Source organism: Dermacentor andersoni, chromosome 11, assembly GCF_023375885.2.
Source record: "Dermacentor andersoni chromosome 11, qqDerAnde1_hic_scaffold, whole genome shotgun sequence".
NCBI classification, from domain to species: Eukaryota; Metazoa; Arthropoda; class Arachnida; order Ixodida; family Ixodidae; genus Dermacentor; species Dermacentor andersoni.
The window spans coordinates 35,383,247-35,402,131 of record NC_092824.1 but is presented as its reverse complement, the minus strand read 5'-3'; the positions used below and the strand labels follow the sequence as shown (position 1 = coordinate 35,402,131).

At 44.9% G+C, this 18,885-nt stretch overlaps 1 protein-coding gene across 1 annotated transcript in view; it reads right to left on the bottom strand.

Annotated features, from left to right (window-relative positions):
* The window catches only part of LOC126518154 (uncharacterized), a 118,331-nt gene that overhangs the window by 35,487 nt on the left and 63,959 nt on the right, over positions 1–18,885 (bottom strand). Inside the window, exons 4-6 of the mRNA XM_055064457.2 lie at positions 17,434–17,665; positions 10,761–10,937; positions 2,723–2,899 (exon numbers count right to left, since the gene is read on the bottom strand). Of these exons, the coding sequence (XP_054920432.1) occupies positions 2,723–2,899; positions 10,761–10,937; positions 17,434–17,665 (586 nt within the window). The remainder of the gene's footprint in view (positions 1–2,722; positions 2,900–10,760; positions 10,938–17,433; positions 17,666–18,885) is intronic.

The window sequence follows — 18,885 nt, the reverse complement described above, 5'->3', positions numbered from 1 at the left end:
CGCCGCATTGCCACATATGTTCGCTAGTGCCTGTATATCTCATTTATTGTCCGATAGTAGCACTATGTCCTCCGCATGTATCAGCCAAGGGAACTTCTGTTGCACCATTTGTACATTACGCATGTAGGGTAAATCAAACCCTAATTCGCTGTCTTCCAGTCGTCTTCCTATGCCCTTCACATAAAGCGCGAACAATCACGGAGGCAGAGGACATCCTTGCTTCAGTCCTTGGTGAATTCCCACCAGTTCATTACATTTTTGATCTTCCCATACAACTTGTGCTCGGTTGTCTCTATACATCTCCCTCAGCAGCTCCACGAAATCGTCCTCTATGCCTTAGTGCTTAAGAACATCCCATAATAATTCCCTGTCTACGTTATCATAGGCTCCCTTAGTGTCTAGAAACGCTATCAATAAAGGCTTACTTTGAGCTACTGAAATCTCCATGCACTGAGTTAGTACAAACATATTACCTGATGTGCCTGAAGGGTGCACTATCGCTGCGCCAAGAAAGCAGACGACATAAAAGAGCTAGCATGCTCATTGCTGGAATAGCAATACCCTTTCCACTTCTGTTCTCGAGAGGGTCATTTTTGCTAGCTGGTACATTAACCTCAAGGCGACGTCGCAATGAGTCTTCTACAGCAGAGCTCCATATGTTTACCCTCCCATACATATTTTTCAATGTCCGTGCCTCAAAACTCCCGCGCCCTCTGAGGAGGCAAAGCGAACGAGTAAGGCATCTGCTGACACCTGGCGTAGCAAGACGAAAGCTAAGAAACCGCCCACTACGTAGATTCATGCAATATTTACTAGAGGGAAATATGGTGCTAGCGTCTGCGGGAGCTGGAATTGGAGCAGATCAACCAGCATGGGAATAATTGGAAGTACCCGAATTTTCCTAAACTTCCTCGTTTTGACTTTAAACGTCTCTTCTACTTCGTAAATTCGCCATCTCTCACAAAGTACTGTACAATAAGTAATTTAATAATCGTTAGTCATCTGTCGGCAGGATTTGAAAACAGCACCTCTAGCACAGAAGCCCGATAATGAAACCATTTCGCCACGGATACATGTATCAACAAGCGGCATAGAACGGCCTTATGACTTTTTTGCGGGCGAGCCAACGTCTTGAGAAGCTTTGAGCGTAACAATTTGGACACCCAGACAGGTATAACCCCTATTAGCATCGATTGTGCGCGGTCGCGGAGTATTCTACGAATGCGGAATGGAAAAGCCCAGAATAAGCAAACTTTTAGGCCCAGTGGTGTGCTTTGTCTTTTTCTTACAGCGCCGCTGGTAGCCCTCATTTGCGGAGTAGAACGGCTACGAATTTTTGTCTGACCCCGGTATTCGCAGATGATCCTCGACTGAAGAAGAAGCTTCAGTTCCCAAGAATTTCGGTGGGGTGTCATTGAAGCGTAGCCGTGATTTATGTCGAGAGATGGCGCTTCCAATTGTTTTCTGTAGTGAATGTGAACAGTCACCTAGCACACTATTTGACTATTTGTCTCCGTCGCGTTTCAAAGAGAATACCAATAAGCATCACGTCATCACCACCGTCGTTGTCGAGTCGAAGTGCATTGTTTATTCGTGGAGCGTTCTAAAATATCAGGGTGAAGAAGCATGCCACATCAAACGGCGAAAAGACGCTTTTTCCCCCCCCTGTATTGTAGAAAGGTACAGCAGCATTAGTACAGCACAACCCACACCTCCCTCAACTGAGCGTTTAACCACTTCTGGTGTGAATTTTATCAATAACCTAAGAAATTTATGTTTCATTGATATGGATGAGAATAAATAGACAGGAAAAATTTTAAAGAAACATTGCACTTTTAAAAATATCAAATGTTTCTCTCCTGAATTGCCAACAAATGAAGGCACTAGAGGCAGAGCATGCTCCTTAGAACTTCTTAGTTCATAGTCATAAAGCTGTGAAGTATGGCAAAAAAAATTTTTGAAGACGAATTTCGTACCGCGCATGACAAGTAACATGCCTCAGGAGGCATGCTCTAGAGATACCACACAGGTGCCAAACTCCAGCTTCTTGCAGCGTGCCGATATTTCGAAAAATCAGAAAGAACCACGTTTATATTGTCACGTGGTAGTGACGGTGAAGAAAGCAGCAATATGGTGGAATACAAAACTAGCTTTTATTGGGCGAACCTGTGCCCACAAAAACAGGCTACACTTATAGCACAACGATAGCGGCGAACACGGTCGGCGATAGTCGGAAATCTGATCAGCGGGTCAAGCGCGTCGGCTTTTATAGAGCAGTCATCGAATGTTCCAGACTAATCGTTGGGACCCGCGTGCCTTCCACATAGTTCTACACCATTCGCGTCAGGCGATGAAATCAGATAACACAAGGTTCGGCGACAACAGACCGCGGATAGAAGCATCGATAACTTTCCAGAAACTTCGGATACATGCAGGCGCGTCCCGCGCTGTGTGATAGCATTTGTTAGGCGGCGAAGCGTGGTCGCCCGATAAAGATAAGTACACGTGTCAATATGCGGCACGAAATGGCCATGTTTCGTAATTTAAGCGCTTCTGGAAGTCAGAATTCTAAGATTAGCATCCCTGCCACCTTTTCTTCAGCGTCGGATCTGTTTTCGAAAGCCTTAGAAATATTTCGAGAATCAGTTGGCCAGAAATGGTTAGGGTGCGCTCTCGTCCCCCCCCCCCCCTTTTTTTTTTGCCGCTGACCACGCGTTCGCACCTGTAGTTCTTGATGAACGTGGCGCATCCGAGGAGGCGGTGCTCGGGTCCCACGTGCCTGGGCGCCAGACTCCACGAGGCGAGCGCGCGGGACCGCTCACGCCGCCGAGAGGCCACGGCGCGCAGAAAACGCTGCAGGCCTTCTTCCTCTGTCTCCTCCTCTTCCTCCTCCATTTCACTGCGGGAAAGGCAGAAGACACGCCAGCATTTCGTTTCCTTTCGCTTTCCTTCACTGACGGCACCTACCCACTGTGCTTGAGTGGGCAAGATACGGGTAGTGTTAGGAACGAAGATAACTTATTATTATAAAGAATTGAACATTTCTGGAAGAGATGAATGAAATATACCGCACGAAGAACTTATGGAGAATATCATTTGAAGCAACTAAAAGGTCATCACGTACGGTTGATCAAGCATCGCTATGGAGTGTCCGAAGGAGAAGGTTCCCAATTAAATAATGTCCGGAATGAAAAAAAGCTATGCGAATTTGTCTACACTCTCCTTCTAAAATGTTTTTTTTTCCTTAAGAACATAGAAGGGCGAGAGGATAAAGAAACCCTCGATCGTCTCATCTTATCCACAGATTGGCCATATAGAAGGGAGCGTGCCACATCAGCCCTGTGGCGATAGAGGTTTAAGGAGTGCGGACACCACATTATGGGGTAACAGCTGTGTTTTTTCTTGGTAACTACTCAGCGTGAACAGGAAACCATAATAATAGCCGGCATGTGCAGGATCGCATCTCCGATAGTTAAAAATCCCGCGATTTCCATCACACAGTTGAGTAAATCAGGAGTACCCGACGCCACAGCGTTCGCGTGAACCACCCAAGCGTTGACGGCCACGGAACCCGTCCGTCGTCTGCTCGATTTCACCCGTGCGCCCACGTTTGTCTACGCCAGAGCCATCGTTGGAGACCCGCACTTGCGCCTGCCGGTCGGGTTTCTTCAAAGGCATGTGCAGTCTTTTTGAAAACGTTGCGCATTTTGCTGGGAAGAATGACGTTTACGTGATGGTTATAGCGATGAGCCCAGAGAAGGGAGCCATGCTTGGTTGCTGGACATTAAAATAGAAATTAATTACCCTTAACCGTCTGCTATCACTTATACTTCGTGAAAGCGTTTCTGGAGTGCATGCAAAGGCTGTGTTACGAACAATTCAGGCACTAAAATTGGTGTCTACGCTCCTTAAGTTCTGATATCGAACAACGTAATTGGGTGAAAATTACTCTTTCTTTTTTTTTCTAGTACGAATCAGAGCCGGCGGTCTACGTCATCGTGGTCGAGAGCCTTGCACTGATGTAACCCTACAGCGTTTGATTCCGCAGAGATATTCATTATTGCAATAAAATATAAATGGACATTGGAGGCGTATTGGCGCTGCGGCGACACTGACGCTACCATGCCGTCCTCGTATCTACGGTGCTAGCGAGGCTCGCGCGTTGACGGTGAAGAGGAAGCTTTAGCTCGGGCGTAGCTCCGGCGCCCCCTATTCAAATACATGTAAAACAAAGAAATGGTCTTCTCAGATAACTGCATGCTTGGCCAAATTTATTGAAATTTGCAGCATTTGAGAGAAAAAGTTAAATTTAGTGGCCGTTCGTAGCGAAATATTGATTTGGGGCGTCCATAATAAATTTAAATATATGTAGATTTGCTCGAAATTGAAGAACTAAGTTTACAATTTCGTAGCTCTGCACGAAAAATAGATATCGCAGTTTTGTAAACTCTATGCGCCAGAGCATTCAAAGCGGCGAAATTTTGTCTTTCAATTTATGTCTTACGTGAATACGTTACATTGTTTACAAGGGTTTTGAAAAAGCTCTACTCAGATAAGAGTGGTTTATTTAGGAGCCATGTATAATACCTTTGTTTGGTGTGCTTGAGATGTACTATTAGTTGGAATTTACAGAATTGTGATACCCTTAGTCATTGCTTCTTTACACAGTTGTAAACTTGGCAGTATCGTTTTCTGAAAATGGTGCAATATTGAACAATTTTTATTAAAGAACCAACAACCTAGATCGGAAATTCCTTGCAAACAGTCACTAGAATTTAACTTTTTCTTTAAATGCAAGAAACTTCATCACATTTGGTGCCGTGGTTGCCGAGGAAAACGATTTCTCCCTTCCCCTGTATCTAGAAAAGAGCCCCCGAACTAAAGCTTCCTCTTAAAGGACTGACAACGAATTTTTACGGTACCTGCTTGTTTTTTCAGTCCAAAGGAAAGCTTACTGGTGTTATTCTAAAATTATACAGTGGTAAATCCTAAAACGCCGTGGAACATTTTTATCAGAATTTTCTCATCTGCTTCAAGGGTGCAGTCGTGCACAAGCAACATGCTGGAAACAGTGATAAGTGAGCGTGATAGCGATTATACGCCGGCATTGGTTTGAGCCCGACGGCAAGTACGGCTCTAGCCGTAAGATAGCAATATTTTGTTTATCAAGTCGATGTTTGTGTAGTTGATGTTTTACGGAGAGTTTGAAATATCTTTACAATAGGTGGTGTCGTAATCTGCGCCTCAGCGACGGCTCTTTCTAAGTAACACAAACTAATGTCGAATGCTATGTGTTTACTGGCTGCATGTGCCAGGCTTCTTTTTCTTTTTTGGAAAAGCCAACCTAAGTGCTAGAGTATGGCAGTAGTGTTAATATTTCAGTTCTGGCACCCATTCACGGCACAGTTCACCGATTGCATTTCGCATCGCACAGGGACCACAGAACTTGGTTGTACTAATTCGCAAAGTCGCGCGCGTGAAACAGCCCTCCTGTGTTCCGCGACGAATTGAACAGCTCTGTCTACCCTGCCACTCAACTCGTTACTCCACTCGTGTGCAGTTTCTTAATGCGTAAGCACTCTTTGCGAGTGCGCCAGCAAAATATGTTCGTCACACTAACAGTGGAATGCCTTGTATATACACGCAAAAAATCGTAATTTGCGAAGTTGAGATATTTAATCGCTATACCAGTGCAAATGTAGACGTTTGGTAGCTTTATAATCGATAAGGAACAATAGAAGCAAAAAAATGATCAGAGTGAATACCCGTATGATCATATTTGTTCGTACCCATAGGGATACTTGGGGAGCAAAAAAAATGCACGGGGAAGCCCATAGTAGGGGTCGGACAAGTGAAACTTGGGGATAAACAAACTTAAAGTTCGGCAGAACTGTAAGTTTGTGTAAGAGGGAGGTGTAGACGTCACGAGCGCCTTGGGAGAGGGCCAACTTAAATTTGAATTGCCCCAACGGAAATTTGGGGTTGGCCAACTTCAGTTTGGAGGTGGGCCAAATAGAAATTTGTGGGTGGCCCAACTTGAAATGTGTGGTTGGGCCTACTTAAGTTTGACGGCGGGCCTATCGAAAGTTTGTGGTTGGGGAACTTGAAATGAATGGGTGGGCCAACGTAAATTTGCAGGAGGGCCAACTTGAAATTTTGGGGTAGGCCAGCCTGAAATTAGAGAATGGCCCAAGTGAAATTCTGGGATATGCTTGCACATACTTAGACAACTCCAGTGGAGTTTCTGCATAATGTCTTACTTCGCAATACGCACATAAAGAGGTGCAAAAGCCCAATAATATACAAACTGCAATTTAGGCAATATGTATGCGGTTCTTAAGAGCCAACTTGCGCACAGTAATCTCATATACTACATCCGAAGTACCAAGACTTCATCGCCTCGCCGCGCCACTTACTGGTTTTTCAGATTGCCTTCGCCAAATTAAAGTTATAATTGCGATTTAAATCGCGAACAGCGCGCTGAGTCTATCACTATGAGTCACGGCCATTTCATTTACACCAACGTCTCACAACACATTATGGCCATTTCTCAGTTGCTTTGTGTCATCAAAGACATTTCGTTTGCCCGCTACGACGACACCCCCAAGTGAAGACGCCCTCACGCCCTCAAACAGGGCAGCCCTCAGACAGGGTAGCCTCCCCCTCACCCTCAGACAGGGCAGCATTCTGACCTGAGTTCTTCGTACGATAGTTGTGCGCAAAAACACTAGTGTTCGTTCTGTTCAGGTGCGTGCGCACAGCGCGACGGTTGATACTGCGGGCTGAGCGGAAGGGACGGTACACTCAATGCTACAAACACTTCGTTTCCCTTCTGTCTCATCTCGTACACCACTGAGGCTGTAACGCGGGTAGCAGCGCTCCCCACAACGCCTGCGTTGTGAGACGCTTAATAGCTAGCTGCCAGGGTACCATCAGAAAAGCATTGAAAGACCCTGGTGCTACGTCTGCATCGCCGAAGAAATTGTCTCGTGTGTTGCGTCATCGCAACGTGTCGGCCCCATGGATTCTCAGAACACCGACTGAGCAACTTCAGTGCAACGCCAAACCTTGTTGCTCTTTTCGCCTTTCTGGTGAAACTGCCTTAATTTTTTTTTTATACGAACGATAGGGTGTTATATGTCCTTTCAGATCTTGACGTGTTTTCCTGCTCTCGACATGCCGAAATCCGAGCACCAAGCGCGAACCTGTGAGAGATAGGGCTGAAGCTCACAGTCACCTGTAATTCAATTTGGGCTGTGTGGTTGCGAAGCGTTCAGAATACAAACTTGCTGCAATGGAAGTTGCTACGGTTTTCTACCATTACAGCTTGAAATTTAGCCAGATTGCAGATATTTACGCTATCGGGTGGCTTAATGCCACGGGTTGCGTAACATAATATCATGCGTGTATTCTCGGTAACGTGTATGTGCTGCTATGTGCAGTGGCTGCAGGCAACTAAGGCCACGCCTAATCTTCGAGCCACTTCCGGCCTGAGCCATGGCTTAATCCGATCGGTCCTTGCTGGTTGTTTGGCAGTTCTCGTAGGATTAGTGGGCGTTTAGGGAAAGGAAATAGGAATGCGGTCGCGGATCTGACGACGAATTAAGAGGGACCTATAAATCAGTGCAAAACTAGGCCAGTTGCCGTGCCAACATTTTCATGCGTGCCATTTGCCTTAGTAACTACACCGCAAAGATGTGCTTGGCGATGGGTTTTGTAGATGCTGTTTTTTCGTGCATTTCGCGCAGTTCGCACAATAACCTTGCCTCTTCAACATACACAGGCGTGCGTGCCCGTGCCAAGGACAACATCCTTGACCCATTGCAGAGTACCGACGTCGTTCATACGCGGCGCAGATGGTTCGGATATAAAACAGCATACAACTGGAGCGCTGCTTTGTCTGATCTGGCGAAAAAGCACTTGAAGTAGCTCTGCACGATAATTACCGAGAAACGACATGTTTTATATCTTAGCATTTCGAAAATACAGCGCCATAGATGCAGGACCACACGAAGATGTACAACGTGGACGCTGCCTATCTACTAGAGGTTTATCACAGAAAGGCCACAGTATCTGTGAACACGATGGGAAAACATTAAATACAGCCAAGATCATAAACAAAAACTCCCCATTACTGTAATGTTGTGTTTATTGGCACTTCAAAAATTAAAGCGCCGCTTTATTACATGTCCTCCTCTCCTTGCGCCATCAATATACTGTAAAAATTTCATATAAACGTTTCGTTGAAATCAAAACATAGTCGAGAACCCCCTCAGTATGTCCTCATTTAAAGGCACCCATCTTTTAGCTTCTATTTAACATCGATTTCTCTGCCATTGTACGCTAAACTAGCGTAATACTTGATGGTTAGTTTCTAGGTTCCCTTATCCGCCGCGAGTGAGCATATTTTCTACAAAGATACAATGGACCGAAAAACATAAAGGACCACGCAAGCCCGTGCCAAATTGCCTTTCCGCGTCACCTAGCGGTAAGTCACCGGCCGGCGAGAACGTCGTAAGGCCGGAAATGGGACCTCTTCTTTTTAGGCAGTGGGTAGATTATCTTTCTATTCACGGGACGTCTTCCTACTTCCTCGTTCCCACGCGATCGCGCAACCCAGTGGCACGCAATGATATCATTCCAGAACCACATTACTGGTATCAGCAATATGAGTCATAATGATACTGCTCACGAGAAAGGAGCACGTAAGGCGTCAGTCTGACGTCATTCCATCGAAGCGCGCACTGTGTGAGAAAGAGAAAACTAGGGAATCTTGCGTCGAGCAGTAAAATTGACACTGTGGTGAAGAACTAAAGGACACGTTCCATGCAGAGAGCTGCTCTTGACAGCTGTTGACGCGGAGGAACTGCCGCATAGAGGCCGTTTGGCATGCGCTCATGTTGTCCGTAAACTGTTGCGGTCTACTGCACATAACTAACCTAGCCGTCCCTCTGTTTTCGTTCAAATTTCGAGATCGTAATTTGAAGCACGTGCTGCCCTGAGCCGCTCACAGGTCGAACAACACCCAGTCCAATTTTCCTTCTATTGCTCGTCTCTTTTCGATCTGCACCCAGCGTTCACCGTCCAACAGCGCTCTAGCCCCGTCTGTTTTGAAGATCTTAAGCCAGCGTAAGCCCTGGATCAATAGTCCCTTTCCATGCACTTCGTGCTATTTCATATTTGATTAACCCCCATGGCGTTCTATGCTTCTTCGTGGCTTCGTTCCTCATTCATGTCGTTTTGATTACCTGTTCGTGTTTCAGTACGTAGCTGTTTGCCTGCTTGGCCCGTGCTCCCAGGTAACGGTCCATAGATTCATACTCCTTTCAGGTAATGACGCGACCACTATGAGCCGCCTCCAATTGTACAGATGGGAGCGCGTCGGTGCAGCAGTGTTTGCGACGTTGAGAGCCCGCGATCGCCGCATCGCTCCCTAATTCAACGTTGACTCTTTACATTTCTTTGCAATGAGTGCCGACCTCGCCTCATTGCAGAGCCCGTTACCACTCATGCGCGCGCGCGGTTAATTCCTGCTGGACAGGGATAGGTTTGTATTTTCTCGGAGCTCGGTACTCTAAACATTAAGCTAGACTCACATTTTCAGTAGCCCCGCTTTTAAGGCATGTTGCACTTGAGAGTGGACTGTCCCTATGTTAGAATTATCGCGCAGCCGTGTCGGTTTCGCGCCAACTTTGCCGTTGTGGGTTGACTTAGGCCACCTTTTCTGCTGCGCCAAAAATATTGGGAATTCTTCAGCACTACTGTCGTACCACCCGGCAACCGCAACCTGTCAGTCTGCTGTGGTGGATGTGATAAGGAGGCCGCTATTACGACGTATTTTCTTTTTCTCGTTTGATGAATACGCTTGCACAATTCAAGTTTTCTTCAGCGAAAATTTGTTCGTATGTGAGTTCTGTGATTTCGGACTCAGCATTTTTTATTGCCATCAGTATGTTGCTAAATAATGTTCACTGGCGGCGAGATGCAGAAAATTGGGCACCATACTCTGCGCCATTTCAGTGTACAAAGTATATCATAAAAAATGCAGCACCAGAGTTGCTTTCAAAGTTTTCCTTTGTGCACTCGGCATACGGAAACTGACACTCGTAGCAATAGCGCCGCTAGGGTCCCCTTTACATAGTTCTGTTTTGCCATTTATGGAGGGTTACACGTTCTGTTAAACTGCACAAGTTCAGGCCGAACCTTCAGCTTCGGGTGATGTGCGCAGCCACCACTGTCAAAGATAACGTAATCTCCGCACGACTATTGATCCAAAGCCAAAGGTCAGCTATGGAATTGAAACCCCGCCATTTTACCGGCTGAACTATCAGTCCATCAGAGCTAGTAATAGCTCTCAAAAATTCCAACACTGCGATTCAGCTCTTTTGTATTTGGAATGGCTCTGCGAAGGATTCGTAAGTACTACCTCTTTCGTCATAAGTATTTCCCCCCGTCCAGGCACTTGGGTATTTATGACGCTGCACCACTGATGCATAAGAACGTGTGAGCTAGGTCAATTTTCTAATCGCAAACGTATCTTCAATATCTGGGATCAGATTGATCTCCCGGGATTGCCTTGTCCCTTTTCTGCACACACATAGCCTGACTGTTTTCTATCTCGAGCTGAACTATCGTTTGGTGCAGGCGCGTTCGCGGATACGTGAGATACCGCAAGGAGGGGCGCGCTCTTCCCAACAGTTAAACCACCAACAGTTGCTAAACGAGACCGCAAGCACGAGGCAGGTCGTTCGAGACCGCACCTGTCCGAGTCCGAGAGGTCGCTGAAGACGTCCGAGAAGGGGTCGGTCCGCGAGGCGTCGCGCGCCGTCGCCGAGCACGTGCTGCCGCGGCCGCTGGTCGTCGAGGTCTCGTCGCCGCCGCACAGCGTCAACTCGACGCCGTCTTCCTCGGCGCTGCCTTCGGCCGATGGGACCCGTCTGCAACACGAATCAACGAAGAGCCGCGAGTCAGCAGAGAGAGAGAGAGAGAAAACATTTATTTGTAATGAGATGGGGTGACTTCTTCGTAGGGCGGAGCTCCTAGTTCAGGGCCCCATTGACTCACGCCACTCCGCGTGCCCGCCGGTTTAGCGGTCGCTGCTCTTGCGGGACTAAGTTGGCCAGCGCGGTCTCCCAGGAGGAAGGTGAAGGAATAGGCGAGTAACCCGGAAGGTGTGGGCTCTCCCAGGAGCAATGATATACTGTGGGCTTCGCTCCACAGCAGGGGCAGTATGAGGGATATTGTGTGGGGTGGAAGAGGTGGAGGTAAAAGAGGCAGGCAAATGAATTAGATTGAAGCTGTCGCCACGCGACGACGTCTTCACGGTTTAGGGAATTATGTGGTGGGGGAAGTGTCTCTTGCTATCCTTGTGATATTGTCGAGTTTCAGTGTAGTTCAGTAGTTCTGTCGGTGCGAAATCAGCGCTTGGCGTGTACGTGTCTTCTGTCAGGACTCCGCACGCTGGTGCATTGTTTTCACCACTACAGCTCACCTAGTAGCAAGGTTACACGCTTTGTAAGTAGAGAGCCAGCAACTCCACGAAACCCACTACGTTTGTGTGACTCTTGCGGGAGACAAACAAAGGAAAGGTAGGGACGTTAAACAGAACAAGTACAGTTCGCTACTCAGCGCTTTAAAATCAAGAGAAGTGGGGTTTAAGGTGGTAGGCCCACATTCAAAGTAAACTTTCTTTCACAAAATTGTTTCTTTTTTCTGGTTTACGTTTTATGTACGCCCAATCATTCAGCAACATGTTGCAAAAAATTAGGTTATTATCATCATTAGTTTGGGACTTATAGTGATTTTTCCAACATGTCCCCTCGCATTGCGAAGCCGAAAATCAGCACTACTTCTTTACATAAAGATAATTGAAAATACTTTTTTTCATTTTATGGTTGTCGTCGAGCAGCCACACAAGCAAAACGAGACTCTAGTGCACCTCATTGGGGTTCCAACTATGTAACTGTGAATACTGTATTGTCTTAAATAAATCTATAAAGAAAGAAAGAAAGAAAAAAAGAAAGAAAGAAAGAAGCTGCGGCATATTAGGCCTCTATGTGTAGTGTTTGACATCTTTCACGTGGTTTGAAGATTTGTTTACGTTTTTCTCAAAGCAAGATTTTGCTCCACCTCAAGTCACACGAACTTTGATATATTTATTTCTAATGAACATACTCATATGAAATTTCGTACACTCATTCCTCGAATATATATGCGTATATTGAACTAGAAAAAAAACCTCATGGACTGTTTTGGCATTTACAGCTCATTTCGCAAATAAATTTTGCCGGAACTAGTATTCTTTCTCATAGTGAGTAATTTTTCGAACATTACTTGCTTAATACTTATGGCATCGGATTTATCCTAGTTCATCGCACCGATCCACCGCTTAGCTTCACTCAATTCATTACTGAACTGCAGGCACGGCTAGCACTTTTACCAAATTTTATGACAGAAAATTAATTGGCCAGAAAAATAAAATGAATCATTTTGTGCACTTTATATTGTTGAATGAACTGAATAAGGAATTTTAGAAATGATTTTAGATGCAAAAATAACTAACGGACAACAAAACGAAGGGCATCGGACAGGCGCACACTCGCAATTTTTATTTTCCCCGATGCTTCAGTTATATACATTCGCGCATGCGAACAGGAACTTACACAGGTGAGGTCACATGAGATAGAAACCAAACCTAATCATATCCTATCAGCCATATCATCGCTGATAGGATATGAGATACAAATTAAACCATGAGATGGAAACCAAATATAACGATATCAGCCATGATATGGCTGATAGGACATGATTAGGCGTGGTTTCTATCTTATGTGACCTCACCTGTGTATGTTCCTGTTCTCATGTGTGAAGGTATATAATTGAAGCATCGGGGAGGATAAAAATCAGTCGCGAGTGTGCGCCTGTTCGTTGTCTGTTGTTCTGTTGCCCGTGCCTTATTTTGCGAGGCTAAAATTACTCCTAAAAACTAATGTACCAACTTGCCCGGCAGCAGATGTTACTAAATGAGGGATGGTTATTCAGACAAAAAGGTTGTTTAAATCCTGGCTTCCGTTTTAAACACATTTTGTGTCTGTGTGTGTGGCCTACCACCTTAAAGAGATAGCAAATGAGAATAAGCGCTATACTAACGGGAACCGGTGCACATATTTCAAGTTGCGCACTCCACTCTAGTGTGCTATAGGGTGCCTCGGTATCTATCGTCATATTTGTTGTTGCTCTGAGGCGGACTACAAGGCAGTCAGCCGGGTCTTGCTGTGCAGTGATGCAATGCAAAATTTTGGGGCCTCTGTTGACGGCACTTCTGCGGTCGGCCGCTGTGTTATTTTGTCAGCTCCGTTTCTGCGAAGAAAACGGGAAGCTTTCCAAGGTCACTGTTTGCATACTGCGAAACGGTCTATATTGAAAAGTGAAATGAAAGATACGGGAAAGTGAATTCCTTACGACGCCTTTCGTTAAAAATTTGCACCTTCCAGTGCAAAGCATAGACAACCATGAAGCTACGCTTTGAGTTTCAAGATTCTAACGTTTTTGATTAGTTTGTGCCATTACATCACGTTCATATTCCTGCAATGTGGTATTTCGAAGCCGCTCTCGTTGTTCTTGGGCCTTTCACGTGCAGAACATAAGTTTCGGCACCTCCAGTATTGAGCTCCGGCTTTTATATTGTGCGCGACGGCGCGTACTTTCCGTGTCTGGGTAAATATCCGGTGCTCTTTTCTTCAGCATAAACCGCCTCCTACTACCGCTCTTCAAACGTTACTCGTCTTATTTGCACGCCTTTACACTTTCTTGCAACGGAATTCTAAGACGCTTTTCCATTTCCTTCACAGCTCGATTTGTCTAGCCTTTTGGCCTTTTGGCTAGGTCATTTCTTTTATATGGTGTCGTTTAATTTTTTCATCTTCCTTAAAGAAATCATGCATGCGAGGGGTCTTTACAGCACGGATGACGTCACTGTGTGCAATATTGTACCAGTCGTAGTTGCCACGATTTCTTTGTGCACTGAATTCAACTGTTGCGAAGGGGATTAGAGTTGTTCAAACTTTGGGCTCCATTGAAACCTTAACATACTGCTCGAATAAGAAGAACCCAAACGAATTCGTTACCCGAGATATATCTGGGGATGATGATGATGATGATGATGATGATTATGATGATGATGATGATGATGATGCTGTTTATCGGAATCACCTTTGAAAGTGAATAGGGTCATTCACCTAGTCTGCTTGATTTAATCAGGTTATACTGCATCTATTGCTATCTAGCCTATTGCCTAGCTAATCTCCATCACAACTTTGGTATTTAAAACCCTTATCACTTCACTGAACCATTCCCTACACATGCAATGAATCCGATGGTATTAATCTTCTCCCTGTTTATTTAAAATCAAATACTGTAACCGTAACATACTTATTGCGACCGCTGACAAGGTCATCCTGTCTTTCTCTTTGAATCTCACCGCTTATGAAAGGTTACACCTTGGGGGAATAATTGGCATTTTATTACGACGGGCTGAACCTTCTCAGCGTTGTCTCTTTTTTTTTTTTTCAGACGCATACGTCATGCAGTCGTGCGTATTCGCTTCGGTATGCTTTTGTCCTGAGGCCGCTAGCTCCAGCTTCAAATATTAGGCGTTGTAATGCAGATTTTCCTATTGATTTCCCTCGTGCCATTCTTGTAAATCTAGCCCCATGGTCTTTTTTGTTTCAATCCTTTGCATCTAGTTTACCGCTTGTTTTTCTCACTTTCTTTTCGGTGATTCCTGGTTGTCTAGTTGCGCTTTCAATTACCCTGCACTTGTTCGCCAACTTTCTTGACACCTTCCTTCATTCTATGCCCAGTCTTTCGAGGTACAGACGTTCGTGAACTTTTGCCAACCACTTCTATTCATGCATGTTGTTTAGTCATTCTTCAGAAGCAAGCTTGGTCTAAAGAAACTGGCGAGAAGGCCCTCGATGCTTGCGTTCAATGAAAGAATTCTGGCCAAAGGAAACGTTTTCGACTCTCAGTTGAAAACTATGGTACTTCGAGGCTAGTTGATGATGGTGTTGATTCCTTTTCAGTATGGCTTGTGTTTGAATGGAATAGTTGAAGAAAGATGACAAGACCATTTTCACGTGTTAGCTTCTCCGACGTTCTCATGGTCGGAACGACGAGATGTCATGAGAACATTTAGTTCTTCGTCCTCTTCCGTTTCAACGCATGCTGCGGCAGTGGTACTTTATTGTTATCGATGATGTGGAAAATTTGCTACAGCTACTTTAGAATAACTCTATACAACGGCGGCGCCACTTGTCCATAGGGACTCTCCCTAGAATTGGTATGGATCTGAAATCATCATGTTCTATGAATACAAGTACAAATAGACGACCATTTTAGCATCACATCGTAGAAAACTAGTACCAAAATTCTGTCGTGTCACCTATGTAGAGATAATAAACATGGCGAGAAGAAACGCAAGTACAATTCCCGTTCCCTCAAAAATTACCAAGTATCTTTTATAAGCACAGAGAATAAACAGACGTCAGGACACGAAATCACGACCATATTTACAAATCGCAAGTAGGAAATCACCCTTTACGTGGAAAAGATTCGTTTTATCCGGTCTGAAGTGAATACGTCACTATGAGTTCATTGCGCCGTAGATTTTACTCTGAAGGTATTTAAAAAAAAAACGAAATTCGATGAGCACGTCACCGCATGTGCCTTAGGCGCAACATACTGATGACGGCGCTGTCATTGCTATTCCTACTGTGATGGCAAGAAATAGATTATGCCCGTTTCGCCCCATCGTAATGGTCACCTAGAATGGCAAAAATAACAAGGCCGAGTTCTGGGAGAACCATCAAGAGTCAATACGTTTCATGAACGGGAGAGCTGCGTGACATCCCACTGAAAAAAGAACTGATTCTAGGCGTAATGCTCAAAGCACGGCTTTACAGCTAATGAAATAGTCCCCGAGGTTATCTAAACGAATAAATAGCACCCGTTATTACATGAGTGCTGCGTACCGGCCCGCTGTTTCACACGACTACTGAGACATACTTCGAAGACAGGGAAAGTCCAAGGACCAATGCTGAAGAGACACTTGAAAAGAAGTTTTAGTTGAAGCCGATTCTGAATTCCATATTCAGATACATGTAATACGCCGAAGGGCTTTCCTGTTACACCTGCTCGATTGATTTGAATTAAATTTGCTGCACTTTGAAAGAGAAAATAAAATTGTAGACTGCACAGCGCAGAATTTTTATCTAAAGTTCAAGCCTGTTACGTAAATAGCTAACAATTATTAGGTATAGCAGGAAAACTGACACATAAAATTTATAAATGTGTAACTCTACATCAGAAGCAGATGTGGTACTTGTCATCTGCATCTGTCAAAGGCATATGAAGATTACAAATTTCATGTATGAGTTGATGCATATGTACCTACGAGCGTTTCACAAAAGTCCTACTCGTAAATTTAAAATATAATGGAGAACACTCTCTATTGCATGAATTTTGTCTAATTTGTACAGTGGAAAGGGGCCGATTTCCAGATATGTAAAAACAATTCTCATTACTGAGTTACAAGTTGAAAACTTGCCACGAGACTTTTTTTTATTAATTTGCAAGATTTATCTATTTCAGAAAAACAATTCACGGCATAAATAACAGTCTGTTTCTTACAGTTACTGGAGCATAACGTTTTTTTCTGTTTCATTAAACCTAATCAACTTTGATTCAGTGTATGCAGGCCAATGCGACTTCGCTGTTCCCATGCGTTTGCGCGGGAGCTGCTGAGCTAGAGTTTACTCAAGATTTGGAACTGTGGAGCGCCGCATGAGAATCTTCCATGGTGAGGCACACCTAAACTGACCTCCCTTAGCCCATACCTACTTCCACAAATAGGCATCAAGTCACCGTTTAAATATATTGTCCTCGAGTGATAAAGCTAAAGAAAGCAGACGTTCTCTAGAGAAGTAAATGAGGGCGAAGAGCAGGAAGTTTAGGCAGTGCAGGGCCCGACAGTCTACTAAGGTAAGAAAGTTGAAATGCTGAAATGTAAGAAACGTCAAGGTGAGGCGCTGCTTTAAAGTGTGCTTTTTTTTTTTCTCAGAAGTTCACTCCAACGACACTGAATTTCGCCTGGCACACAAACACAAAAGTTTTAATAGTTCCAAATTCATCCCAAGTTGACGTATCTTGCAGATATTAATTAGATAAAAAGGTGATCAATAAAATCTTGTCGATCGACAATGTACATACAGCGGCTTCTTGCGACATCCATATCTGCCTCTCTCGAGTAATCCGCCTTGGCCAGTGAAGATACGTTCTGCCACAAGCGATTTAAGGATTCTGTTCAGCCGAAAGAGACTGTTAAAAATCACTTCCTATCACATTCATCGAAGCCAGCAAGGTTACGCCACTCGCCTTGAAGACCAAGCGATCCACACGCGGTCGTCGCGTTCCCCGTCCTTGTCAGCACGGCGGCCGCCATCATCGCTGTCTTGCGCAACTTCGTCTTCCTCGGAGCCCGGTTGCGTACGATGCTCGCTGTCGGCTGACGCTGTGCGGTCGAGCGGTACGATCCGCTGCCATGGCTTTGAAGCGGGCACTGGCGTCTGGGCCTTTGACCCCAACTCTGGCGGGTTGTTGTTGATCTCTGCGAACAACCGCCCCCAACGCCACAAAATGTTTGCGCAACCGCACCAATGCTAGCAGTGTACGGTTGGCTCTCGATACAAGGCTGCACATAACATGAGCAAAAGCTGCTTGCGTTTTTCTGCGTGCTCCATGTAGAACGAATGGCGTCCGCCTGTGCCTTTCGACATTACATAGTCAAGTTGTGTGCCATGTCAAGAATTTTGCGTGGCAATTAAATAAATTTTAACATAAGTATATTCGGCTTCTGTTGTCAAGTAGGTGTTGTACTCTGACGACTTCACTGGTTTACTGTTGCCCGCATTATGCTATTGCCAGCAGGAACTGAATGGAAAAATAATAGAACACTTGTATAGCACCTTTCGTAAGCCTGCGTTACACTCCACTACAGACAGTTTCACATCTGAACGAAAGAAAGAGTTTGCCGAAACGCGAAGGTTTAAAGTGACCAACATAGGCCTAATAAGGAAGCATGAGCTTGGAAGCATCGTTTTCGTCTTCATGCTCTCCCTTCAGGAGACACGTGCCCTTGTAGTGACATTGCTCCAGGCTAAGACTGCCTTTATTCTGCCACTGTTCATCATTCACAACGCCACAAGCATAAGTACTTCTTCTACTAGGCGCTTATGTTTTTCTGCATCGGCAGAAGGCTCTCGGCACGTGTGTTTTGAGGGAAAGCGAAAGAAGGGATGGCAGGAAGTCACTACAAAGACATACGATATACATTATGAATGCTGAAGGCGCACCTGAACAAAAGTACAATGCCTGAGTGTATGAACACGATGCATTACGGAAGGAGTGACGGCAACTGAACACGCGAATCCTAAGCGCCTAAAAAATACTTCGTCATAAAAAAACGCCGTCATAAAAAACAAAGAAAACTATCCTACTCTACAAGCCGAGGTTCATATTTTGTCTAACTTCTGGAGGCGAATAGGGTAAACGTTTGTGCTTTAGCAAAATGGGCAATTCAGTAAAACGACCACAAAGGTTTGACATATATCTCGTATAGAGACCTCTCCAACGTGATTATTTGCCAAATAAAATTATCAAACCCACTTCTGGTATTTAGCTTCTCCTCGACCTATCAATAAGCCATAATTCGCGGACATTATACCACAGGAAATATTTCTGGAGTTTAGTTTAACGACCAAGCACGTTTGGCGTTCTCCACTGGTAACCATCAAGGGGTTTGCAGTGTAACGGAAAAGAAAAAAAAGG